Source organism: Chelonia mydas, chromosome 6 (genome assembly GCF_015237465.2).
Source record: "Chelonia mydas isolate rCheMyd1 chromosome 6, rCheMyd1.pri.v2, whole genome shotgun sequence".
Taxonomy (NCBI): domain Eukaryota; kingdom Metazoa; phylum Chordata; order Testudines; family Cheloniidae; genus Chelonia; species Chelonia mydas.
The window spans coordinates 121,742,813-121,764,287 of NC_051246.2; the positions used below are offsets into that span (position 1 = coordinate 121,742,813).

A 21,475-nucleotide genomic window follows, 5' to 3' on the forward strand; every position below is an offset into this window, starting at 1 on the left:
GTACTCGCATGGCCCCACAGTATGCCAACATTTTTATGGCTGACTTAGAACAACGCTTCCTCAGCTCTCATCCCCTAACGTCCCTACTGTACTTGCGCTATATTGATGACATCTTCATCATCTGGACCCATGGAAAAGAAGCACTTGAGGAATTCCACCATGATTTCAACAATTTCCATCCCACCATCAACCTCAGCCTGGTCCAGTCCGCACAAGAGATCCACTTCCTGGACACTGCAGTGCTAATAAACGATGGTCACATAACCACCACCCTATACCGGAAACCTATTGACCACTATTCCTACCTACATGCCTCCAGCTTTCACCCTGACCACACCACACGATCCATTGTCTACAGCCAAGCTCTATGATACAATCGCATTTGCTCCAACCCCTCAGACAGAGACAAACACCTACAAGATCTCTATCAAGCGTTCTTACAATACCCACCTGCGGAAGTGAAGAAACAGATTGATAGAGCCAGAAGAGTTCCCAGAAGTCACCTACTACAGGACAGGCCTAACAAAGAAAATAACAGAACGCCACTAGCCATCACCTTCAGCCCCAACTAAAACCTCTCCAACGCATTATCAAGGATCTACAACCTATCCTGAAGGATGACCCAACACTCTCACAAATCTTGGGAGACAGGCCAGTCCTTGCCTACAGACAGCCCCCCAACCTGAAGCAAATACTCACCAGCAACCACATACCACACAACAGAACCACTAACCCAGGAACCTATCCTTGCAACAAAGCCCGTTGCCAACTGTGCCCACATATCTATTCAGGGGACACCATCACAGGGCCTAATCACATCAGCCACACTATCAGAGGCTTGTTCACCTGCACATCCACCAATGTGATATATGCCATCACGTGTCAGCAATGCCCCTCTGCCATGTACATTGGTCAAACTGGACAGTCTCTACGTAAAAGAATAAAGGACACAAATCAGATGTCAAGAATTATAACATTCATAAACCAGTCGGAGAACACTTCAATCTCTCTGGTCACGCGATTACTGACATGAAAGTTGCAATATTACAACAGAAAAACTTCAAAACCAGACTCCAGCGAGAGACTGTTGAATTGGAATTCATTTGCAAATTGGATACTATTAACTTAGGCTTGAATAGAGACTGGGAGTGGCTAAGTCATTATGCAAGGTAACCTATTTCCCCTTGTTTTTTCCTACCCCGCCCCCGCCCCCCCAGACGTTCTTGTTAAACCCTGGATTTGTGCTGGAAATGGCCCACCTTGATTATCATACACATTGTAAGGAGAGTGATCACTTTAGATAATCTATTACCAGCAGGAGAGTGGGGTGGGGGGGAGAGAAAACCTTTTGTAGTGGTAAACACCCATTTTTTCATGGTTTGCGTGTATAAAAAGATCGTCTGTACTTTCCACAGTATGCATCCGATGAAGTGAGCTGTAGCTCACAATAGCTTATGCTCAAATAAATTGGTTAGTCTCTAAGGTGCCACAAGTACTCCTTTTCTTTTTGCGAATACAGACTAACACGGCTGTTACTCTGAAACCTGTCATAAAGAAGTTACTTCCATTAAGACAGCTGCAAAAATAGTTCCCCATTTGCTAAAACGATGATAACAAAAATGCACTTCAACAGAGCAAAATCTGTTACTAGCAGTTGTGATAAGAACTGGCTTGCTAAGTATCTTGTCAAATACGATTACAAACAACAAGCAATGCGGACACAGGTAACTAACCGCTTTCATGTTCTCTCCACAGGTACCATTGCGGAGAGTGGACCAGATGATACGTCTGGGGGGAGAAAGCAGAAGGAGACTCCGCTGGTTGGAAGGCATGAGATGCACTGTCCTGAGGTTGGGGGTTCCACGACCACCACTCCCAAGAGAAGGAGGCGGGTGGTGGTGGTCGGGGACTCTCTCCTCCGGGGGACTGAGTCATCTATCTGCCACCCTGACCGGGAAAACCGAGAAGTCTGCTGCTTGCCAGGGGCTAAGATTCGCGATGTGACGGAGAGACTGCCAAGACTCATCAAGCCCTAGGATCGCTACCCCTTCCTGCTTCTCCACGTGGGCACCAATGATACTGCCAAGAATGACCTTGAGCGGACTACGTGGCTCTGGGAAGAAGGATAAAGGAGTTTGAGGTGCAAGTGGTGTTCTCGTCCATCCTCCCCGTGGAAGGAAAAGGCCTGGGTAGGGACCGTCGAATCGTGGAAGTCAACGAATGGCTACGCAGGTGGTGTCGGAGAAAAGGCTTTGGATTCTTTGACCATGGGATGGTGTTCCATGAAGGAGGAGTGCTGGGCAGAGACGGGCTCCACCTTACAAAGAGAGGGAAGAGCATCTTTGCGAGCAGGCTGGCTAACCTAGTGAGGAGGGCTTTAAACTAGGTTCACCGGGGAAAGGAGACCTAAGCCCTGAGGTAAGTGGGAAAGCGGGATACCGGGAGGAAGCACAGGCAGGAACGTCTGTGAGGGGAGGGCTCCTGCCTCATACTGAGAATGAGGGGCGATCAGCAGGTTATCTCAAGTGCTTATATACAAATGCACAAAGCCTTGGAAACAAACAGGGAGAACTGGAGGTCCTGGTGATGTCAAGGAATTATGACGTGATTGGAACAACAGAGACTTGGTGGGATAACTCACATGACTGGAGTACTGTCATGGATGGTTATAAACTGTTCAGGAAGGACAGGCAGGGCAGAAAAGGTGGGGGAGTAGCACTGTATGTAAGGGAGCAGTATGACTGCTCAGAGCTCCAGTACGAAACTGCAGAAAAACCTGAGTGTCTCTGGATTAAGTTTAGAAGTGTGAGCAACAAGAGTGATGCAGTGGTGGGAGTCTGCTATAGACCACCAGACCAAGTGGATGAGGCTTTCTTCCGGCAACTCGCAGAAGGTACTAGATCACACGCCCTGGTTCTCATGGGTGACTAATTTTCCTGATATCTGCTGGGAGAGCAATACAGCGGTGCATAGACAATCCAGGAAGTTTTTGGAAAGCGTAGGGGACAGTTTCCTGGTGCAAGTGCTAGAAGAGCCAACTGGGGGGGAGCTTTTCTTGACCTGCTGCTCACAAACCAGGAAGAATTAGTGGGGGAAGCAAAAGTGGACGGGAATTTGGGAGGCAGTGACCATGAGTTGGTTGAGTTCAGGATCCTGACACAGGGAAGAAAGGTAAGCAGCAGGATACGGACCCTGGACTTCAGGAAAGCAGACTTTGACTCCCTCAGGGAACGGATGGGTAGGATCCCCTGGGGGACTAACATGAAGGGGAAAGGAGTCCAGGAGAGCTGGCTGTATTTCAAGGAATCCCTGTTGAGGTTACAGGGACAAACCATCCCGATGTGTCAAAAGAATAGTAAATATGGCAGGCGACCAGCTTGGCTTAATGGTGAAATCCTAGCGGATCTTAAACATAAAAAAGAAGCTTACAAGAAGTGGAAGGTTGGACATATGACCAGGGAAGAGTATAAAAATATTGCTCGGGCATGTAGGAGTGAAATCAGGAGGGCCAAATCGCACCTGGAGCGGCAGCTAGCAAGAGATGTCAAGAGTAACAAGAAGGGTTTCTTCAGGTATGTTGGCAACAAGAAGAAAGCCAAGGAAAGTGTGGGCCCCTTACTGAATGAGGGAGGCAACCTAGTGACAGAGGATGTGGAAAAAGCTAATGTACTCAATGCTTTTTTTGCCTCTGTTTTCACTAACAAGGTCAGCTCCCTTGGGCTGGGCATCACAGCATGGGGAGTAGATGGCCAGCCCTCTGTGGAGAAAGAGGTGGTTCGGGACTATTTAGAAAAGCTGGACGTGCACAAGTCCATGGGGCCGGACGAGTTGCATCCGAGAGTGCTAAAGGAATTGGCGGCTGTGATTGCAGAGCCATTGGCCATTATCTTTGAAAACTCGTGGCGAACGGGGGAAGTCCCAGATGACTGGAAAAAGGCTAATGTAGTGCCAATCTTTAAAAAAGGGAAGAAGGAGGATCCTGGGAACTACAGGCCAGTCAGCCTCACCTCAGTCCCCGGAAAAATCATGGAGCAGGTCCTCAAAGAATCAATCCTGAAGCACTTACATGAGAGGAAAGTGATCAGGAACAGTCAGCATGGATTCACCAAGGGAAGGTCATGCCTGACTAATCTAATCACCTTCTATGATGAGATTACTGGTTCTGTGGATGAAGGGAAAGCAGTGGATGTATTGTTTCTTGACTTTAGCAAAGCTTTTGACACGGTCTCCCACAGTATTCTTGTCAGCAAGTTAAAGAAGTATGGGCTGGATGAATGCACTATAAGGTGGGTAGAAAGTTGGCTAGATTGTTGGGCTCAACGGGTAGTGATCAATGGCTCCATGTCTAGTTGGCAGCCGGTGTCAAGTGGAGTGCCCCAGGGGTCGGTCCTGGGGCCGGTTTTGTTCAATATCTTCATAAATGATCTGGAGGATGGTGTGGATTGCACTCTCAGCAAATTTGCGGATGATACTAAACTAGGAGGAGTGGTAGATATGCTGGAGGGCAGGGATAGGATACAGAGGGACCTAGACAAATTGGAGGATTGGGCCAAAAGAAATCTGATGAGGTTCAATAAGGATAAGTGCAGAGTCCTGCACTTAGGACGGAAGAACCCAATGCACCGCTACAGACTAGGGACCGAATGGCTAGGCAGCAGTTCGGCAGAAAAGGACCTAGGGGTGACAGTGGACGAGAAGCTGGATATGAGTCAGCAGTGTGCCCTTGTTGCCAAGAAGGCCAATGGCATTTTGGGATGTATAAGTAGGGGCATAGCGAGCAGATCGAGGGACATGATCGTCCCCCTCTATTCGACATTGATGAGGCCACATCTGGAGTACTGTGTCCAGTTTTGGGCCCCACACTACAAGAAGGATGTAGATAAATTGGAGAGAGTCCAGCGAAGGGCAACAAAAATGATTAGGGGTCTGGAACACATGACTTATGAGGAGAGGCTGAGGGAACTGGGATTGTTTAGTCTGCAGAAGAGAAGAATGAGGGGGGATTTGATAGCTGCTTTCAACTACCTGAGAGGTGGTTCCAGAGAGGATGGTTCTAGACTATTCTCAGTGGCAGAAGAGGACAGGACAAGGAGTAATGGTCTCAAGTTGCAGTGGGGGAGGTTTAGGTTGGATATTAGGAAAAACTTTTTCCACTAGGAGGGTGGTGAAACACTGGAATGCATTACCTAGGGAGGTGGTAGAATCTCCTTCCTTAGAAGTTTTTAAGGTCAGGCTTGACAAAGCCCTGGCTGGGATGATTTAATTGGGGATTGGTCCTGCTTTGAGCAGGGGGTTGGACTAGACGACCTCCTGAGTTCCCTTCCAACCCTGATATTCTATGATTCTAAGTACTGATAAAATCTGGAGGAGGTCCTGATTTTCTTATACCTGTTATATAAATCAGCCTCTGATTCTATTTACTGAATTGTTTATCCCAACACTTCATGATATATACATACGGTATTTCCCTAAAGTTATTTACTATACAGGAAAAACAGGCAAAATTACTTGGAAGAGAAATTAGATAATATATTGATTGTTATAACTCACACAGCTCTTGGATGGAGAGTTTCTTCATTCGAAGGACTGGGTTTTTCCTCATCCAGAGGAAGTTCTGCATCCCCCCATGGATTTGGAGGCTTTGGGCTTCCCATTCTTGTTGCATCAGAGCCATGTTCTGATACAGGAGGGCTTGGAGTAGTTACTCTAGGAGGTGTATCAACTGGAGTAGCAGGAGGTGTGCCAATAGGAGTAGTGGCAGCTGGAATGTCAAATCCTACACATATGAAATCAATCACAAAATTCAGACTGGCAAGTAAAACAGCAAGTAATCCTCATGTAAGGTCATTATTTTGTTTCATAAGACTCATATTTTACCTGAAAACATTCCGATAGTTGTGAGAACTAAACTAATTTAAATAAATGATTAGACAATTGCCTATAGCTCCCACTGACTTCAGTGTGATTTGTGGGTGCTCAGCACTTCTGAAAGCCAAGACAATATATTTGGGGTGCTTAAACATGGATTTATTAACATTAGGCATAGATAACGAAGCAAAGGTCAGCTATTTCTCTCACATGGTGAGAGGAAAAGCAATGACCCCCAGAGACAATGCCAATGCAAATTCTGTCTGGTCAGGGCAAAACTGATGCCCGATGGAAGACAAAAAAGCATATATTTTTAAATAAATTAGCTCAAACCTTTTAAATTATGTGAGTTCCCCCCTGCTCTCTCAGTGGAAACACAGACCCAACAGTGGTTATTCTCAGAGATCATATCTTTGCAGGAGAAAATATTCCACACCATAAATTAAAGTCAACAGATGTCAGTACACTTGTTCCATCTCAAGTTTAAACACCATTTTCATTACCTGTTTCTGTCATTTGTTCTTGTTCACCAACATCTCCACCGATTTCCGTCACAGACAAAGAAGAAACTGGAGTTTTTACTGGAGACGGTTCTTTTTCAGGAAGTGGTGTATGAGGTGGTGTAGCCAATGGAGTAGACACCACAGACTCCTGAAAAAATAACAGAGGAAAAAGATATATCACTGAAAGTCCAGTAACACTGAGTGTTCTTTCCATTTAAATATGACCTCCTGGAACTCTTCCTAGCAAGCAAGGGCACTTGAAAAACCTTATCTGAAGATAACTTAATTAGTCTCCACAATGTCAGAAGTCAGAAATCTTGGCTCAAGATATAACAAGATGCCTTCATTCAGTGTGATCAAATGTTTCAATCTGCAGTCTGTTAGAATTACTCATTTCTCTCTCCACCAAAAGAGGAACCAAATTTGTCTCTACCAATAAATAACTATGCTCTCCATGCAACCTTGTCTCTCCTAAATTTGTTCAGAATTGCTGCCACCAGAGGAAGTCTTGAAAGAGTATAATTGAAGTTCTACACATCCTAAACAAGGAAAGTTTGGTCCTCTACTCCCTCATCCATAGAGCAGTCATGGAGATTGATAACTGTAGGATAAGCCTATCCACAAATATGTTTTCCTTCCCTGAAACATAAAGAGCCACCCAATGTTTGCAGAATTTGAGTCAATGGCATTTACTGCCCATTAACCAGATGCATCAGCATTATCTCCAATAGTACATTGAACTGGTTCTGCTTCAGTGAAGAAATTGTGCGTTTAGATTCACCTCTGCATCAATGCCCTGATATCCTTGGTACATCAGTGCAGATATTTCCAGAGCTACTTGCTTCTTATGCTATTCCCTTTTTATGCAGTGTCGCTGTAGCTGTGTTGGTCCCAGGATATTAGAGAGACAGGGCAGGTGAGGTAATGTCTTTTATACTGGACCAACTGTTGTTGGGGAGAGAGAGACAGATAGAGAAGCGTCAGAGATTACACAGAGCTTTTCTTCCCGTCAGAAGACCTGAAGAAGAGCTCTGTGCAGCTTGAAAGCTTCTCTCTTTCACCAACAGAAGTTGGTCCAATAAAAGATACTACCTCAGGCATCTTGTCTCTCTGATTCTCTTTTTAGACATTCTGATTTGATATTATGTGATATACTGGGACCGGAATCTCCACCACACACAAGAAGGGATCAAGAAGCTGGTTGCAACTCCTCAATCCTGTGCTGCCTGCCCTCAATATAAGTCAAGAATTGTTGAGGAGCAGCTCTAACTTACACAACTGCTGTAAGGCACACTCAGTAAACTCTCTTACACCAATGGATAATCAAATATGGCAGAGCTCTACTCTACTCTGCCATATTCCAACTGCTTCCTCCACCTACACTGGAGACGAAGGGCTCACTAGTAAAGGAGGCAGCTCTGCCACCTCTATCAGCTTTATGCCACTGGAGAGCTCACCTATGCAAAGGGAATACTAGGGTTGGCCAGTTACAGCAAGAATACGGCCACTTGTGATACCAGAGAGGCACAAAGGGGACAAAGTGGATCCAAGAATCTGGCCCATTTTCATTAAACCTTTATGTAATAGATTGTCCATGTAGGGTCCCTACAAAAATCAAATTGAAGATCTTACTCAACACAGAACTCTAAGCTATAATCCAGAATCTTCTCATTATCAAAAATATTTTAAAAATTCTGCCCTAGGCTGATAACAGGCAGTGGTCATTTGATTATTAAAGGAAGGAGAAAATTCTTCCACGTTAAAAGGTAAATTTAACTGTTTGAACATTTGCTGAAGACTACTGTAATGCAAAACATAGTCAAGGAGAATCAATCTAACAATGAGGGGAAAAGTACAAATAAATTATCTAAATTCTTTTAGCTCTATAGTCAGGTTCTGAATCTCATGCCTGAGGATGAAACCCAAGAGTGAAGATGCATGAAGACTACTTATCTTTACAGATAATAAAGAATGCCTTCTAGTGCACAGGATCAAATATAACGAGACACTTGAGCTAAAATGTCTATCAATCTTGCAAGCTTGCACTGGAAAGAGCATAGCTATTATCCAACAACATGAAATCCAATATTACTATTCCCCTCCTTCAGAGACCAATTTTATGTGCACAGCATTCTAAAAAATAAATGTTGCAAACTGCAAAAGAACTCAAGTTTTGAAAAGTGAAATTGGTTTAAATCTTGTTACTTACTGGGACATATTGGGACTTACTGTAACCAAGAAGCCACAACATGCTTGTTCTGATTCAGAATCGCTTTTCAATGTCTTCAGATTGCACATAACCAAAATCTGGGATTAAAAAAATAAATCCGAACACACTCATAACTACAACCAGAAATAATAATAAAAAAATTCACTCTTACTGGCAAGACTGCTGTGCTTTGAAGAACATTTGCAGCAGGAACTGCTTTCTGAGCTTCCCGCTCACCCAGCATCACGGCAATAGTCTCAGTAAGAGCTTCATTTACAAAATGATTAATCATTTCTGAGTTCACTGGCACACCAGCGCTGACAAAGAGCTGAAATCCTCCACCACCTGCTGCCTCAACTAAAAAGAAAACACACAATACCTAAATTCAAATTTTACTTCTTGATATGCAATATATTATACTGCAAAGATATAACAATATGCTTAGCAATTTGCATCTTCAAAGAACTTTACATACATTAATGAACTCTCAAGCACTCTTGTGAGGAAGTATTATTCCTATTTTACAGATGGGGAAACCGAGGCAGATGACTTGTCCAAGGCCACAGAGGGAGTCAGTGTAAGGGCTGAGGTGAGACTGTGGGAGTCCCTACGTCTCTCTCTTGTGTATGTTTATAAGGCAGGCATTTATCTGATATGCCATTTATTCACAAGAGAGATAAAGACAGTCACCCTTGTAGCCTAGCAAAAGTACAACGCGCAGCTGCACTTTGATTTGCATGGAAGGAGGTTTACCAGAATTTGGTTTCCAAAGCTGGCCCATTTGTGGAATGTTCTTTATCAATTAACCAGGGTAATTTGCTTGTATTGCCCTGATGACCCCTTTCTTCACCTTCACATGTGCACAAACACACATCTTTTCTGTGCATTAGTTTATCAGTTTTGTAAGTTTAACACATCTTACGGTAGCCAGTTAAAATTCCCTAACCAAGCTGTTAAAATATCTTTTAGCCCAAATTTGAGATGGATAGCCTTTGGTCCCATCTGCTTTCAGGCTGGAAAGCAACTGAGCCCAACTACAATTCCTACTTACCAATGTCAGAGGTTACGGCCTCACTCTCTTCGCTGTCTGATGTATCCACACTGGGCATTCTTTCCTTCTGGACAGGGTACATCTCGCTAATAATTCGTGCCATTACTTCTTGTTCCACCCTGACAAAACAAAACTTTTGTATTTCTACCAGCAGGCTCTGAGACAGCCAAATTTACAGCACTCTCAATATATGGGGAAAACTTAATAAGACAAAGAGAAATAGTTTTAAAAAAATACTTGCGTTGATTATGTATTTCTTCCCACTACGTTTACAGCTGCTATTTTATTACCTTCCCCTGACAGGAAACTCACCAGCTAATCAACCTATTTTCTAAAGTTTCCCTCCTTTCAATGATTTCATCCAGAATATCAGCTGGCTGTTGAGAAGCAGGAGCAGTTGGGGGAAATGGAGGGCCGTTATATTTTGGAGAAACAACTTCAGTTCGTCTATTAAATTCCAGGATTGGTTCAGACAATTCTGGGATTCCATCCTCCTCCTCCTGATCCTAGTTACAATAAAAGCAAAGAGACAACCTTCAGCATTTTTGCTTTAGAAAATAGCTACAGTTGTGTTATAACATAGTATGCACACGCTTTCCTTTTACCATTTTGCAGTTAATATACAATATTTCAAGCCTAACAACCCATAAATCTGTGCAGTTATAGTGGTACAGAAGTTATTACACAAAACAGGATTTGGCTCTCCTGCCTGTGGTACATGAGGCAGGAAGATAAAGGATAACTGCAACACCTAGGAAACGTACTTGCAACATTGTAACTGAAGAAAGGGTGGGTGAGGTAGTATCTTTTATTGGACCAACTTCTGTTGATGAAAGAGACAAGCTTTTGAGATTACACAGAGCTCTTCTTTAGGTCTGGGAAAGGTACTCAGAGTGTCACAGCTAAACACAAGGTGGAACAGACAAGGAGTAAACACATGTTGCAAGAGGCTAATCAAGATGAAGCGGGCAGTTCACAGCTCTACAGTCATAGGATAAAAGGAGAATTAATGGGTTACAGATTGTTGTAATGACCCATAAATCCAATGTCTTTATTAAGTCCATGATTTTTAGTGTCTAAAAGAGATATTAATTTTAATTTCTTGTGTTTGTCTTCTGAAGGTGTTGTGCGAGGTCAGATATGAAGTGATCATTTTGTGAAAAGTCTTCACCCATGGGTGATACGGTGTTTTTCTCTTTTATCGCTTTTCTGTGTGAGTTCTCTCGAGAGCATAGAGATTGTCTGGTTTCACCCACATAATTGTTATTAGGGTGTGAAGAGCTCTGTGTAAGCTTGAAAGCTTGCCTTTTTCACCAACGGAAGTAGGTCCAATAAAAGATATTACCTTAGCCACCTTGTCTCTCTAATATTACGGGATCAATATGGCTTCAGCAACACTGCAATTATAACTGAAGTCACTTGTAATATGCATCTCAGAAATGCTGTCCCATGGCACAGATTTGCAATCTTTCCGTGGATATCTATTTTCTGCAGAATGTACACTTTAATTTAAAATAAGTTTCAGTACCATCTGGCTGTGAAGATATGGACCAAAATGTGAATTTACTGAGCACAGCAGGTAAACTATAGCTCTAACAGCTGTGTCGTTACCTTGGAAGCTTAATGGTAATTTCGATACGCACATTTATTTTTTTCACTACATTTATTTGCTGAAGAGTTAGAAGGGATTTCTAAGCAATGAAATGTAAGACTAAGAAGCTTAATTTTCTGACCCTCCACCCCTTTTGTTTTTTGTTTGTTTTTTTCCACAAGCCTCTACACGTAACCATGGCCAATCACAATATCACACCACACTAACACTTAACAGAGGCACCAAGAAGGACCAGATCCTGCAACCTTTGTTTAGCATATAAAATTTTTTACTTATCCAAATAGTAAGAATCACCCAGGGGTGAACACTTTTCACAAAGTGATCACTCTATGGCCTGGTCTACACTGGGGGTGGGGATCGATCTAAGATAGCGTAGCTGAAGTCGACGTATCTTAGATCGACTTAGAATCACTTACTTCGCGTCCTCGCAGCGCGGGAACGATGGCCACTGCTCCCCCGTCGACTCCGCTTCCGCCTCTTGCAGTGGTGGAGTTCCAGAGTCGACGGCAGAGCGATCGGGGATCGATTTATCGCGTCTACACTAGACAAGATAAATCGATACCCAATAGATCGATCACTACCCACCGATCCGGTGGGTAGTGTAGACGTGGCCTATATCTTACCTCTCAGCCCTCAATCTCAAAGGAAACCTGCACAACATTTTCAAAAGATGAGCCTGGGAGCTTTAATTCACACTTTGCTAGACACTAAGAATCATGGACTGAACAGAGATACTGGATTTATGGCTTATTACAACAATCTATAACCCACTAACAAGACCCCCAGCTGCTCACCCTGCTCCTTTCCTCCCTATCACTGGAGGGGTGTTAATGGGTCACTTCACTGTGAATGGCCCCTTGAAATATGTGCTATTTATGCTAAACGATCTGTTCCACCTTGAATTTAGCTGTGACATTCTGAGGCTACGTCTACACTAGCACGTTTTTCGGTATAACTTATGTCGCTCAGGGGTGTGAAAAAAACACCCCCTGAGCGATAAAAGTTACACCGACAGAAGTGCCGGTGTGGACAGCACTGTATCAGCGGGAGATGCACTCCCGCTGACATAGCTGCTGCCGCTCGTTGAGGTGGTTTAATTATGTCAGTGGGAGAGCTCTCTCCCATCAGCATAGAGTGGCTACAAGGGAGAACTTACAGCAGTGCAGCTGCATTTGTACAGCTGTGCCGCTGTAAGCTCTTTAGTGTAGACATCGCCTGAGTACATTTCCCAATCCTGAAGAACAGCTCTGTATAAGCTTGAAAGCTTGTCTCTCTCACCAACAGAAGCTGGTCCAATACAAAATATATTCTAGTACATCTTATCTCTCTAGTAAGAATTACTCACATGAGTAAGACCTGAAGGACTGACCCGTAAGGTTATGTCTACACTGTAACAAAAACCCCACAGCTGGTGCGAGCTGACTCGGGCTTGCGGGGCTTGGACTGCAAGGCTGTTTCACTGCAGGGTAGACTTCCAGGCTTGGGCTAGGGCTCGGTCTAGTAATCTCTGAGGTGAAGGGTCCCAGAGCTCAGGCTAAGAGGGAAAAGGGAGCAAGCACTTCCACTCTGATATTAAAGTTTCTCTCCCAGTCTTCCGCTCCACTAATTTTCAAATATTTTAAATTTGAAAAAGGTAATAAAGCTCCATACTGGGCACTAGAGCAAAAAACATTTTTGCTGTGGATTGGGGGGGGGGGGGGGGTTAACGTTCTGGTTTTTAAAAAAGGCATTTTCTTAAATAATGCATAACTTACAAAACAGACATATGAACATGATATTCACATTTGGACTACACCAAATAGAAATCTTACCCCAAAAATTCTATAATGATTTAAAAATAATGTATTAAATAGCACTATTCTATAACATTTAAAAATAATGTATTACATTTAAACTCAAATAAGGGTGCCATATCATCTTAAAATTACTCTGGATGACTTGTGAGTTGATAAGCAATTCGTTCTGTTGGGATATATGCATTCATAGCCATAATTCATTCTCACAAGTGAATGTACAAATTCCTCTGTCTGGTGTTTCATTATGCCTGTTCTTTCTACTGACTATATTAACTCTTATAAATTTTCTTTGATGTCTCCCATTTAATATAATCTTTTCTAAAGTGTTTAAAATGCAGACATCTGGATTAAATAAACTAAGCATATGCAATAAATCTCAATGCAAATGCAATTAATAGCTTCTGGCTAAAACTTCAGCGGTTTTTCTACATTTCCAAATCATATACATAAGATTTTAAAATATATTTGTATTAGTATACCAATCTGAACAGAGAAGTATGTATTATCCCAAAATGAATATAATATATAATCTTCACTGAAAATTAAATACAAAAATTATGTTCAGCATTTAATTATACAGACTAAACCTATTTATATGTCATCTCTTCCAGTCTTGTCCTGAATGATATGTAGTTAATTCTGCATTTCACCTCCTAAGGGACCTTTGAAAACGTCTATCATGACAACCAACCAAAAAAATGACAAATTAGAAGTTATTTTAGATCTAGTTGGAATATTAATCATTTTACTTTTCAAAGTATCAAGTTGAGGCCCTCTCTATTTAGATCTCAAAAGTATATTCACATAATGTTATAGAAATAAAAAATGGCAGAAATGATCAGGTAAAATACGAGAATTTTGTTTTATAATTGAAAAATATATTAATAGTTTCTTATCAAAGTTCTCCAATAACTTAATCATGAATTTATTTTTTGACACTGTTGATTTTCAAAGGCTTTCATGGTGTAGGCTTTGGCTGCATTAGACGTCCTCTTTGAAAAACTCATCCTGATGAGTACAGCTAGTCAGAAAAACGTAGATGGAACCATTTTTCATGGGAAAATGCAGTTCCATCTATACCAAAATCCTTTGCAAAATCTTGTTGATTTTGCCAAAATTTCATTTAGAGGAAAAAGGAGGGGAATGTTCTGACAATAATGAAACATCCTGTTTCTACATTTCTGCTGGTCACACCCTCTGCTCCAGCTTGTTACCAGATCGTTGATTCCAAAGTTGCGTAAAAACAAGTAGAATATGATTAGTAAGAATAACTTCAATGCCAACTAGTAAACTATGTACAATAGGCTAAATGGCCCACATACTGTAGGTACAAAAATTATATTTTGCCCTTTGAATAAGCAGCCATTCAGGGAAGGAAGAAAAGAGAGTTACCTTTTCCATAACTAAAAAGAAAAGGAGTACTTGTGGCACCTTAGAGACTAACCAGTTTATTTGAGCATGAGCTTTCGTGAGCTACAGCTCACTTCATCGGATGCATAGCATATCGTGGAAACTGCAGAACTGTTGTTCTTAGAGATGTGTTGCTTATGTCTATTCCACAATAGGTGTGCGTGCTTGCCACGTGCACCGGTGCTGGAAGTGTTTCCCCTAGCAGTACCCATAGGGGGGAGTGCCCCCCGCAACCCCTGGAGTGGCACCTGCCTGGCGCGGTATAAGGGGAGCTGTGCGCTCTCCCCACCCTCAGTTTCTTCTTGCCAGACAACTCTGACAAAGGGGAAAGAGGGTGGGATGTGGAATAGACATGAGCAACACATCTCGAAGATCACCAGTTACGGAAAAGGTACTGTCTTTTCTTCTTCGAGTGATTGCTCATGTGTATTCCACAATAGGTGATTCCAAGCTACATCTGTTGGAGGTGGGTAGGAGTTCACAAGTTCCCATGATGGAGAACAGCCCTGCCGAACCCGGCGTCATCCCTGGTTTGGGGGATGATCGCATAGTGCGAGGTGAATGTGTGAACTGAAGACCAATGGCGGCCCTACAAATGTCCTGGATGTGGACGTGGGCCACAAAGGCAGCCGACGAGGCCTGCGCCCGAGTTGAGTGTGCCCTCACAATGGGTGGCGGGGGGACACCCGCCAGCTCATAACAGGAATGGATGCCCAAAGTGATCCAATTGGAAAGCCACTGAGTGGAAATCGGCTGGCCCCTCATGCGCGCAGCCGAGGCGACGAACAATTGCGAGGACTTCTGAATGGCTTGGTCCGCTCGAGGTAGAAAGCCAGAGCTCGCCTCACGTCGAGCGTGTGGAGACGGCGCTCCTCACTAGATGTGTGAGGCTTGGGGCAGAGGACTGGTAGAAAAAAGTCCACGTGGTAGGCAGAGACCACCTTTGGGAGGAATGCAGGGTGTGGACGGAGCTGGACCTTGTCTTTCTGAAAGACCATGTACGGCGGCTCAGAGGTCAGGGCCCTGAGCTCCGAGACTCGCCTGGCCAGCGTGACTGCAACCAGGAAGGATACCTTCCATGAGAGGTGAGACCAGGAGCAAGTGGCCAGTGATTCAAACGGCGGCCCCATGAGACGAGCCAACACCAGGTTTAGGTCCCACTGCGGGACCGGGGGTCTAGAATATGGAAAAAGATGGTCCAAACCCTTAAGGAATCGGCCAGTCATAGCATGGGAAAATACTGTGTGCCCTTGCACCGGCGGATGGAAGGCTGACATGGTTGCCAGATGCACCTTGACTGATGAGGGCATCAGGCCCTGGGCCCTCAGGTGAAGGAGGTAATCAGGGATAAGCTGGATCGGGGTGGTCACCGGGGAGACACCCTGGTCCACCTCCCACCTAGAAAACCGGGACCACTTCGCCAAATAAGCGCTGCGAGTGGAGGGCCGTCTACTTTCGAGGAGGACATGCTGAACCTGCTCTGAGCACGTCCTTTCCTCTCCACCTAACCACTGAGCAGCCACACCGCAAGGTGGAAGAGCTGCCAGGTTGGGGTGGAGGAGGCGGCCCTCGTCCTGAGACAGCAGGTCTGGGTGGAGCAGCAACAGCCACTGCGGAGCTACTGCCAGGCCCGTCAGGGTCCCGTACCAATGCTGCCTGGACCACGCCGGGACAATCAGGAGGACCCGGGCCTTGTCCGTCTTTATCTTCTCCAGGACCCTGCTTATTAGAGGGAACGGAGGAAAGGCGTAGAGAAGCTGGGCTGACCATGATAAGAGAAAGGCATCGGAGAGAGTGTCCTTCCCCAGGCCCCCCCGGAGCAGAACTGGGGGCATCGCCGGTTCTGCTGAGTCGTGAACAGGTCCATCTGGGGAGTTCCCCACCTTCGGAAGAGTCGGTGGGCCACTTCAGGGTGGAGGGACCACTCGTGTTGCGAGGAAAAGTCCCTGCTCAAGTAATCTGCCCTCTCGTTCCAGGCACCCGGTAGGTGGAAGGCCTTCAGGTGGATGTCGTGGGCTATACAGAAGTCCCACAGCCTGAGGGCTTCATGGCAAAGGTCAGAGGATCGAGCCCCACCTTGCCTGTTGATATAGAACACTGAGGCCGTGTTGTCCGTGAGGACCCTGACCTACCTTGCCCTCCAGGTGCGAGCGGAAGGCCATACACACCAGCCACAATGCCCTGAGCTCCTTGACGTTTATATGTAAGGTCAGGTCTTGAGCCAACCACAGGCCTTGGGTCTGAAAGTTCCCCACATGAGCCCCCCAACCCAGGTCCGACACATCAGACACCAGTTCCAATGATGGCGCCCTGTCCCTGAATGGGATCCCTTGGAGCATGTTGTTTCGGGCGGACCACCACCATAGGGAGGTGATCACAGAGTCCGGCACGGTGAGGACCTTGTCCTTCCTGTCTGTGGCCTGGGAGAACTTCGAGGCCAACCAGAGCTGGAGGGGCCTCATCCTGAGCCTGGCCTAACGAACCACGTCCGTGCATGCCGACATGTGACCCAAGAGTTGTAGGCAAACCCTGGCTGTTGTCACTGGGAACCTTGTGACTGAGTCGATGAGACCTTTCAGGGTCTCGAATCTGCCTGGCGGGAGAGAGGCCCTGGTCGACACTGCATCCAGGAGCACCCCGATAAACTCTAAGCATTGGACTGGGACTAACGTGGACTTGGTGTTGTTTACCAACAGGCCAAAGGCGGTGCACGTGGACAGGAGGAGCGCCACGTGATCCCTCACCTGCAACCGGGAGGTGCCCTTGACAAGCCAATCGTCCAGATAGAGAAATATCTGGACCCCCCGCTGTCTGAGGTAGGCCGCTACCACCGACATGCATTTTGTAAACACCCTGGGGGCAGTGGACAGACCAAACGGTAGGACTGTGAATTGTTAGTGATTCTGTCCCACCACAAAACAGAGGAAGGGTCTGTGCCCCTCGAATATGTGGATGTGGAAGTACGCGTCCTGTAGATCGAGGGCAGTGTACCAGTCCCTGGGATTCAGGGAAGGGATGATGAAGGCCAGGGAGACCTTGCAGAACTTGAGCTTCACCATGTACTGGTTCAGACCTCAGAGGTCAAGGATGGGCCTGAGCCCCGCTTTGGCCTTCGGGATAAGGAAATAACGGGAGTAATACCCCTTGCCTGTGAACTCCTCAGGCACCGCTTCTATTGCTCCTAGACCTAGGAGCCGGCCCACCTCCTGCTCGAGCAGAGCTTCGTGCGAGGGATCCCCCAAGGGGGACGGGGGCGGGGGGTGGCTGGGCGGGGAGGAAGTAAATTAGACGGTGTAACCCTGGGAGATGGTGTTGAGGACCCATCAGTCCGAGGTTAGTGGCAACCATTCTGGGAGGAAAGCACACAACTGGTTGGAGAAGGGAAGCTTTATTGGGGGTGGATCCCTGATGAGGTGCCCCCAAGCATCCCGTCAAAAATGCCTTTTCCCCGCCTGCTTGCCCTTGGAGGACCCAGGCTGGGGGGCAGGCCGAGACTGCCTCTGAGGGCGTCTCTTATAGTCCTGCTGCTTCTTATGGGTGACCTCATACTTCCGGAGGGCAGCCTGGGCCAGCGTCTGCTGCGGCTTGAACTTAGGTTTTGCCAGAACTGGAACATAGAGGCCCAGAGTCTGGAGGGTCATGTAGGATTCCTTCATGCCATGCAGCCTTGTATCCGTTTCCTCCGTAAACAGAGCTTTCCCATCAAACGGGAGATCCTGCATGGAATACTGAGACTCGCTGGACAGCCCAGAGAGCGGGAGCCATGACGCCCGTTTCATAGACATCGCGGAGGCCATTGATCGTGTGGCCGTATCCGCAGCATCCAAGGCTGCCTGCCGGGATGCCCTAGCGGCCGCTGCCCCTTCTTCCACTAGCGCCTGGAAACTCCTTCCTATTGTGCTCCTGCAGGGAGTCCTCAAACTTGGGCAGGGAGCCCCACAGATTGAATTCATACTGGCCCAGGAGAGCCTGATGGTTTGCCACTCGTAACTGGAAGCTCCAAGATGAATAAATTTTTCCTTCCGAAAGAGTCCAGTCTCTGAGAGTCTTTGTTCTCTGGGGTCGGGGCTGGCTGACCCTGCCATTCCCTGTGGTTGACCAACTCGACCACCAGGGAGTTGGGCACCGGGTGGGTATACAGATACTCATGCCCCTTAGTGGGTACAAAGTACTTGCGTTCCGCCTTTTTAGAGATGGGGTCAACGAGACCGGTGTTTGCCACAGGGCATTTGAAATCTTAGCCACCCCTTCATGGAGAGGCAAGGCCACCCTATCCAGTGCCGATGGGGTGCTTGCTGCCACCCTCTTTAAGAGTTCTTGGTGGCTCTGAAGTCCTCCTGCGGGATACAGGGGGGCAGGGCCGCAATCGCCTCCTCCGGGTTGGACTCTGGACACGGTGCAGAGGACGCACGTCCCACCACTTCCTTTCTCGGGGGTCTGGAGAGGGAGGCCGACGGTGCCTCCGAAGCTCCAGACACCGAGCGAGTTCCCACCGGGGGCTCCGCCGGAGGCTACAGTGCCCACTGGTACCATTGGGCCAGCCATGATGCTCAGTGCCACTGCATCTGCTGTGGCACCAGCAGGGCTGGTTGTTCGGGTTGGCTGGCCTTGCCCATCGAAGGACAGCTATGAATGGCTATGGCTGGCGTAAGATCTGCTGCTGTTTCTGGACCAGGAGGAACAGCGGTGCCGGGATCTACGACAGTCATGGGACCGCGATCTCGACATGGAGGACCAATACCAGCGGTAACATCTGCTCCGTGAACGGCCTCGATGGGCGGACCCGCAACAGTGAAAAGCTGGCAATCGACGCCCGGCACTGCATTGTCTTGGCGGAGACTTGGAGTGGGAGTCTGAGCGGGAACGGTGTCGACGACCGTGCCACGACCGACTGTGGTACCCTCTCCGAGGCAAGGACCGATGGCGACGCCCACTGCGCTCCCGCCGATATTTGCTCCTTGAGGACGAGTGGTGCCGCGAGTCCCAGCCAGACGGAACCAAGCCAGACAGTCTGGTTGGCGCCAAGGTCGATCCACCTGGACTCTGCCCTGAGCGATCGCTGGGCGGTGATTGGCGTGGGGAACATTCTCTCGATTGAGACCGGTACTGGGCCGGAGGCGACTGCGGAGATCCCAGTGGCGGCTTGCCTCTGGAGTGTGGGGCCGACATCGGCAGCGCTCCAGGCACCGGCATGGACAGAATGTCCCATGCCGCCTGGAGAGCTTCAGGGGTGGACAGCATCCGGACATCCGGAGAGGCCTGTTCTGAAGGGGCTGGGCTACTACGCTGAGTCGGAGGCCTGGGGCCCAGTGGGGATCGAGGACTGCCCGACATGGGCCTAGCCTCTGTCCCAGACTTCTGTCTGTGCCACTGCGAAAAGAGGGTCTTCCTGGCCCTCTTGGCGTGCCCCGACTGGTCGATGACACCGGAGGTTCGCCGCGTACCGATGCCGCGGGTACCAGTTTGGAACGGTGTGCCGGGGTCAGGGTCAGCACTGACTCCATCAGGATGGCCCGGAGCCTAATGTCCCTTTCTCCTTTGGTCCGAGGCTTAAACGACTTGCAAATCTTGCACCTTTCGCTGATATGGGTTTCTCCCCAGCAGCGCAAACAGTGTGCGTCTGGGTCACTTCTTGGCACAGAACGCCTACAAGAGCCGCATGACTTAAACCACAGGGCGCGGGACATGCCCTGGCCCGGGCTCACTGACTAACTAAACTAATTAAACAGCTAACTAATTACAGGTACTAACGCTGAACGAACAAAAGAACAGTTCTGGGGACGAGCTGCAGCAAAGCTGGAGTAGAGCAGTTCCGACGCACCTTCACTGCTGGCAAGAAGGAACTGAGGGTGGGGGGAGTGCGCAGCTCCCCTTATACCGCGCCAGGCAGGTGCCACTCCAGAGGTTGCAGGGGGCGCTCCCCCCTACAGATACTGCTAGGGGAAAAACTTCTGGCACCGGTGCACGTGGTGAGCACGCACACCTATTGCGGAATACATGAGCAATCACTCAAAGAAGAACTGTGGATGCTGCTACTATTGTAAAGGATATTATCAGATAAGAAATTTCCCATTCTATAACCCTATGTCTCCCACAATACTGTCACATATGGGAAGTAGGAGGAGAGAACAGAACTAGGGAGGGATGAAGAAGTAGAATAAGAAGTGAAGGAAGGGCTTTTCCCATCAATTGCCAAAACGGAAAGCAACTTCTGGATCAATACGTGCAGCACCTTCCTTTTGAAGGACGCTTCTGCAGAGGATAGAAAGTCCACCTTATAGTGTCTAATAAAAGGGTTAATAAAGGACCATGTTGCTGCCCAGCAGATCTCCTCAGGGGAAGAACATGGGCAGAAAGTGTCTAAAGACACCGTAGATCTTGTGGAGCGTATTTTGATTCTGTCAAAACAGGTTCAACCTGATGCCTTGTATGCCTTGACAATGCATACTCTGATCCATCTAGCCAGATATAATTTGGATAGCTGGAGCCCTTGTCACTTTGGATGAAAGGAGATGAACAAGGAAGCCAATCTTCTCGTTGAATCAGTGCACTCAATATATCTCTTTAGTACTCCAAAAGCATCCATATTATGCCACAGCTTTTCTGCAGGATGCTGTCCCCTATGTGGCACGAAAAGATGAGTTCACTTTTGACGAGAAAGATTATGAGTTCCTTCATACCACTTTGTCATTATGAATGACTTAATGAGATTTATGCACAGATAAAGCTGCCAACTTAAAGAATCACCTAGAAGCTGTGAAAGCAACCAAGAAATAGGTTTTGATAGATCTGTAGAAAGGTGAGGATCCATGTAAATGGTTTAAAGGGTGCTTTCAGCACCAGTGGTAAGTCCCATTTAGGAAAGACTGGTCTGACTTCAGGTCTAACCAGTCTGACTGCTCTGAGAAATCTGAGTACTTTGATTCTTTTCCAAGGACATCTAGTAAGATGCTACTTGTGGCCAACATCTGGCTGTGTACTGCAGTGTTGAACTGCCCCTCAAAACTACACACAGGAAGGGAATAG

The 21,475-nt window shown here is 46.8% G+C and overlaps 1 protein-coding gene across 11 annotated transcripts in view; it reads right to left on the reverse strand.

The window, feature by feature from the left end:
• The window catches only part of KIAA0586 (KIAA0586 ortholog), a 137,851-nt gene that overhangs the window by 50,080 nt on the left and 66,296 nt on the right, over positions 1 to 21,475 (reverse strand). For all 11 annotated transcript variants that reach the window (XM_043548790.1, XM_043548791.1, XM_037901173.2 and 8 more), the window contains 5 exons: positions 9,944 to 10,137; positions 9,632 to 9,750; positions 8,753 to 8,937; positions 6,372 to 6,519; positions 5,551 to 5,776 (listed from right to left, as the gene is read on the reverse strand). In XM_043548790.1, the coding sequence (XP_043404725.1) occupies positions 5,551 to 5,776; positions 6,372 to 6,519; positions 8,753 to 8,937; positions 9,632 to 9,750; positions 9,944 to 10,137 (872 nt within the window). The remainder of the gene's footprint in view (positions 1 to 5,550; positions 5,777 to 6,371; positions 6,520 to 8,752; positions 8,938 to 9,631; positions 9,751 to 9,943; positions 10,138 to 21,475) is intronic.